Source organism: Octopus bimaculoides, chromosome 15 (assembly GCF_001194135.2).
Source record: "Octopus bimaculoides isolate UCB-OBI-ISO-001 chromosome 15, ASM119413v2, whole genome shotgun sequence".
Classification (NCBI taxonomy): Eukaryota; Metazoa; Mollusca; class Cephalopoda; order Octopoda; family Octopodidae; genus Octopus; species Octopus bimaculoides.
The window spans coordinates 26,848,950-26,854,949 of NC_068995.1; the positions used below are offsets into that span (position 1 = coordinate 26,848,950).

At 38.1% G+C, this 6,000-nt stretch overlaps 1 protein-coding gene across 3 annotated transcripts in view; it reads left to right on the forward strand.

The window, feature by feature from the left end:
- The window catches only part of LOC106868939 (myotubularin-related protein 10-A), a 408,915-nt gene that overhangs the window by 24,168 nt on the left and 378,747 nt on the right, over positions 1-6,000 (forward strand). For 2 of the 3 annotated variants that reach the window (XM_052973209.1, XM_052973211.1), the window contains one exon: positions 2,237-2,312. The exons of the other annotated variant lie outside the window; for it this stretch is intronic. In XM_052973209.1, the coding sequence (XP_052829169.1) occupies positions 2,237-2,312 (76 nt within the window). The remainder of the gene's footprint in view (positions 1-2,236; positions 2,313-6,000) is intronic. 3 annotated transcript variants of the gene reach the window in all.

Consider the following 6,000-nt stretch of genomic DNA (forward strand, 5'->3'; position numbering starts at 1 on the left):
CTCTACTCCCTAGTGCAAATACAGGAGAGTTATGCAGTGATGTACATATGGAAGATCCTGGAGGGGTTGGTTCCAAACTTTGGCATCAAGTGCTATACTAACCCCCAAACTGGACATCACTGCACGATTCCAAAGGTCCCAGCCATCCCATCTAGTGTGAAGATCATGTACTGCAACAGCTTGGGATTCAAGTGCCCACAGTTATTTAATACTTCAAAATAGATTAATAATTGATAATTAAAACAATATGTGTTTAAAAAATTTTATGTTCATCATCGTCATCATTCATTATCACCATCCCCACAATTTTTATAGTATTTTCCAAGCTAGCCTGGTAGAAGATACAGGTAAACATGATCTGAGACAGTTCTCATTTGGAATGGAGGTAGAAGCTTTCAAGAAACAGTTTGACCTCCTGCTGCATTTGTATCACATTTCCAGAATTTTCTATATGTAGATTATTACATATCTGTTGTATCTTTACTCTAGGAAGTGAAATCATAACTTTTTATGCCTCTCCCTGTAGTTCATTTACTACACTGTTAGAATTTTTGTAGTGTAGTAACATTGGATTGCTTCAAGCTCCACTGTTATTTTGGCACTCTGTTGACCACAGCTGAGAACAAATTTCCTCTATAGGGTCAATATGACTTGTTGGTCTCTTTTTCTGAAGACTTTAATATCCATCCTGCCAATTGTCTGCATTTTGTTGCCATTTTGGTAGTGCATATAAGAAATGATGCATCATTACACACACACACACACACTTACACATACAGCTTGTTCAGGCTAAATTTTACAGTTTGCATATAAGGAAAAAAGATCATAATATAGAAAAATAAAAGTATTTTAAAGTAAAGTCTGTTTGCTAACATAATGTGGCTGTCCTAGAAGGGATGAGTGTTAATGTTGTTTAGCCCCAGGAAGCATCGTTTCCAGCTGGTTATACGACACAATATCTGTGTCATATTTTTGAACAGGGCATTCAGCACCCACTTCCAGTACAATCAAACATTTGTGGACCGGTTTATGGCTTATTGCCCCTTATCAACACAGAGTAGATGCTTGGCTAGGTGGTGTTCCCGTTCAAAAATATGTAGTTTTCAATGTGACACACAGCCACTGATCTAATAAATAGAAGCATTATTATTTCTAAATCTATCAAAGAGATATATTCAGTAACAGTTCTTTAAAGTAAAGACTAATTGCCAGCATAATGTGGCTGTCTTGGAAGTTACTGTTGTTTAGCTCCAGGAAACATTTTTTCCAGCTGGCTATATAATACAATATCTGTGTCCTTATATATTAGAAACTCAAAAAATTTCAGCCAGATTATGGTTGCATGATAACTGTTTACTCAAAGTAGCCTCCCTCAACTGCAACCACAGCTTGAAGACAGCTCCAGAACCTTGTGCATGCATTTCTCACTGTGTTTCTAGGCAGATCTTCAATCTTGGCCAGCGGCTTGACCTTGTCAAAGTGGTTGGTGTCTTTCTTAACCATGCCCTACGCATAGTAATCTATTGGATTACTATTTAGGGAATTAGGCTACAAATTGATGCTGGTGAAGTCATTGAAATTCTCTTACACTTATTTCTGACTCTTTTGAAAGGTATGGCAAGGAGTTGAATCCTGCTGCTGCGCATATAGTCTTCCAACTGCACCCCTCTCCAGCCAAGGATTGACCACAGTCTCCAGTAGCTTTACATAACTGTCTAAGCCTAAGGCCCTGTACAAAGATATAGGGAAAGAATTCTGGAGGCTAGACACAGTCAGAATGTCTGCTGAGTTCCTTCCTGTTGGTCACGGTTTCGTAGTCTCTGTTGCACCTTTCCATGTCACATCTTACAGCCTTTACAGTGTTTACAGAGCCCTGAGCAGCTGTCATGATGTCAGCATTTTGATACCTGGCACAAATCAATATGATATTCAGATGACTTCCAGTCCTCCACATCAGCTAACTTTTTTCCAGCTACAACTTCAGTCCTTAGGCTCTCCAATGCCATTGACTGTTCACCAATATATCAAGCTGTTCTTGGAAAAAAGAGACATAAAAAATTGTAAAATTTAGCCCAAACACACTGTATATATTAATGAATTTTACTTGTTATCTTCTAGATATCATGACAATTTATCTGCTATTTTCATTTACCGTACTTTTTTACCAATTTAGTTGTAATATGAAATTGAAACAATTCAATGCAATGTCTTAGTTAATTTTGTTTTTAATTTATAGCCTGAAAATTTCTTTGAGTCTGCAATAAATTCTACTAATGAAATTCCATTTACAAACATAAACTGCATTTATCAAGGTATGTACTCACCAATATATATCCATTCAGATATATCCAACAAAATATATATCCTTTCAAGTATGTTTGATTTATTTTTCTTAGTATCTTGAAAGTTGTGTTTTCTCTAACTGAAGGATTTTTAAAATTTGACTTTTATCATTAATTTCACTGAGTAATATAAAAGAATATTTTCTGACCAGTCTTTATTTATTTATTTAACCTATTAAATCAGACAGCTTATAATATAAACAACATAAAATAATCTTCAGTATCTTTTTTGTCAAACTTATTAATTTGACTGATTTGTTAATAATGTAATTCAAGGCCATATATTGATCCTTTCATGAGATATTATATATGCTTCTTACATGACACTAATTCTTTATAGTTTCTTCTACATTATTAAAAAGTTGAAATACAATCTGCATAAATAATTGCCTATAGACTATTTAACTAGGATGCTGAAGATTTAAAATATTAACAAGATATTAAGCCAAGGAACACATTTTATTCATGTCAAACATTTTGATCTGATAAAGATTATAGATTAATAATTGATAATTAAAACAATATGTGTTTAAAAAATTTTATGTTCATCATCGTCATCATTCATTATCACCATCCCCACAATTTTTATAGTATTTTCCAAGCTAGCCTGGTAGAAGATACAGGTAAACATGATCTGAGACAGTTCTCATTTGGATTTAATACTCTCTTGGATGAGTCAGTGGATATGTATGTATGGTCCAAAAATAAAGAATATACAAAGACAAGGTGAAAGAACAACAAGCAGTTTGTTAGGTTGATAGAGATGGGAGTCCAGCTGGCTTCTGTGCAAGGTCAGTCCAAACACAAACAGATGTTGCAGAGAATGACCAGTTGAGTGGAAATGGTGGTGACTAGAGTGTCATTTCCTAATCTAATGTCCTAAAGATGTTCAGCAAAATAATCAGCTTGGTGCTGGTCAGTTTGTCCAATGTTTGGGAAGAGGCAGAGAGTAGATCAGATTGTTGGAGGTGCAAGTGAATGAGATGGTGAGGTGGTAGGGGTAATGGTGAGTGGTTTTAGAGAGAAAGGGACAGGTGCAGCAGTGTGGATGAGGGCAAGGGAAGGAGCCAGGTTGAGTGCCAGGAATGGGGAAGAAGCTACGAACTAGTAGGTCATGTTGGTTGCTGGCATGTTTAATGGCGGTGAGGGTGGAGGGGGTCAGATAGGAGTTGGTCCAAAGCATATAAAATGGTGTGTTGGAGGGATAGTAGGTAAGGAGGAAAGGGAGGTGGGTAGGGGTGGGTGTGGAGAGGGTGGAGGTGTCAACAGATTGGGCATGGGCAAGGGTGATTTGGATAATGATGGTGAGGTTGTATCCCCGTTGGGTTAAGTGGCAAGCTATAAGTTAGGACTCTGTCACAAAGTCCTGGTCATCATTACAGAGCTGATAGCATTGGAGGAACTAAAGCTGGCCAGTTTGGTGTGGGTAGGGTGAGAGTAGGAGAAGTTGAGTTAGGAGTGAAAGTCTGGGCATATAGTAGACGGAGATGGTAAGAGAGGAGTGGTTGATGGCAACAGAAATATCTAGAAAATTAATAAAGGTGTTTGAGACAGAGCAGGAGAATTCAAGGACAGGATGAAAGAGAGGAAGGAGTTAAGTTGTACATATGAGTGTGAGATCAGGCTGATAGATGTCTGTCTGTATCACTCAGGAGTGGGACCAGTAAACTGGGAGAACATTTGGGCCTCAAAATAGCTGAGAAACAGGTTTGTATAGTTGGAGCCCATTCCCCTGGCCACAACTAAGACCTAATGGTAAAATTCTCCTATAAATGAGAAACAATTTAAGGAGAGAACCAATTCAGTAAATGGGGGAGAAAAGAGGTGCTAAGTTGATGGTCAGGACGTAAATTAAGGAAATGTTATAGTGTGAGGAGGCCTTCATTGAGAGGGATAACAGTATTGAGAAACTTGATGTCGAAGGGGAACGAGTTTGAGGGTCCAGTGGGGAAAAGAGAAGGAATTAACTAGACGAAGAGTGTGGTTGGTGTTATGAATATGCAAGGGGAGGGAAGCCATCAGGGGTGCAAGGACACAGTCATGGAATTTGGAGATTAATTCAGTAGGGCAGTTGCAGGCAGAGACAAAGGGGTGGCCAGGGTTGTTGGGTGTATACATCTTAGGGAGGAAGTAATTGGTAGGAGTATGTGGGTTTCAGATAATGTGATTGGAGGCAGTGTGGGATAGGAGGGAGGAGGAAATAAGTTCTTGGACGGTAGAAAGAAATGACTTGTTGGTAGTAAGATATGGGTTGGTAGGAAGAGGACAATAGAAGGAGCTGTCTTGGAGTTGCTGGAGCATGTCAGCCTTATAGACATCTGCACATCACACAACCACTACTCCACCTGTGTGAAGCTGGTTTTATGATGATGTTCTCAAGGAATTTTAGACACCAGAGGGCTGAGAGTTTGGTGTAGGCAATGATGAGTTACTGGAGGTGCCTCTGGAAGTTAAACCAGTCAGATGCTTGCAAATCAATCAACTGTGGAATTGGCTGGGTGCCAGCATCCTGTCAGATGGTCATTGCTCAAGTCACTGAAACAGTCTTGTTCATTGGGTTATGTGGAGCATTGTGGAAGGGAACATGCAGCTTGATAAGATTTATGAAATGTTGGATATCAGCTTGGGTCATGAGACACATTACAAGATTAAGTGGTATGAAATGGAGACCTTTACTAAGGAGAGAATGTTTAGCTTCAGAGAGAGGAAGACTGGGAGGAATAGTAACAACAAAGCGAAAGGGAGTGAGGGTGGAGGAAAGGGTAAGACAGAATGGAGGAGTGATTCGAGTTTGTAGCGTTTAGTGCAAGCAAGAAAGTCATGAAGAAGGTGGTTGAGGTGGAAAATAAAATAGCAGAGGGGGAACTACAGGGAAAAAAGATAGGATAAGGCAAGTGGGAGTGGGAGAAGGCAGTCAAGGGTGTGTACTTTGAAGAGATTAGAGTAGATGGTGTTGCACATAGAGTGGCACAAAGTGGTGTGGAGGATGGATTCAATGGAGAAGGTAGAGTTAAAGGTAGGGTACAAGTGGAGATAGAAGCCTTGTGGATAAGGTTTAGGTGGAGTTAGCGACTGAGGAAAGAAATGTGGCTACAGAAATGGGTTGGGAAAAGTTGAGAGATAGTTGGAAGAAGCAGACAGGAAATGTGGTGAGGTAATGTTTGAGATAGTGGTGGAGGAGGAGGATAGATTTAAGATCATGTTGGTAGAATGAGAAACAAGGTAAAGGAGGTTTTATGTGTATAACAGGTCGGACACCAGTTTTTTTATGTTGGTTGTTTGTTATCACAAGGGGTCGTTGAAATGTGAGATATACTATATCTTTATTTATAATGTTTTCATTCGTAAGTTATAACGAATATTATTGTTTATTGATTAAAAGCTATAATGATAATTTTGTTACTTATAACTTAATTATAAGTATTTATCACTAAGCATAACTCTTAGTTTAGTTTAGGCTGCGTAAATGTTATGATGTATACATGACAAGACGTGCATGTATGTTGAAGATATAGATTATATTTTTTTGACCATTACACATAAAAAAATACAGTTTCATTAATATACAGAAATAAATTCAACAAGTTGAAAGAAACGAGAAGTAAAAGGAATTAAGTTTCTACATTAATTTATTATATACATATTTTTACATTTATAG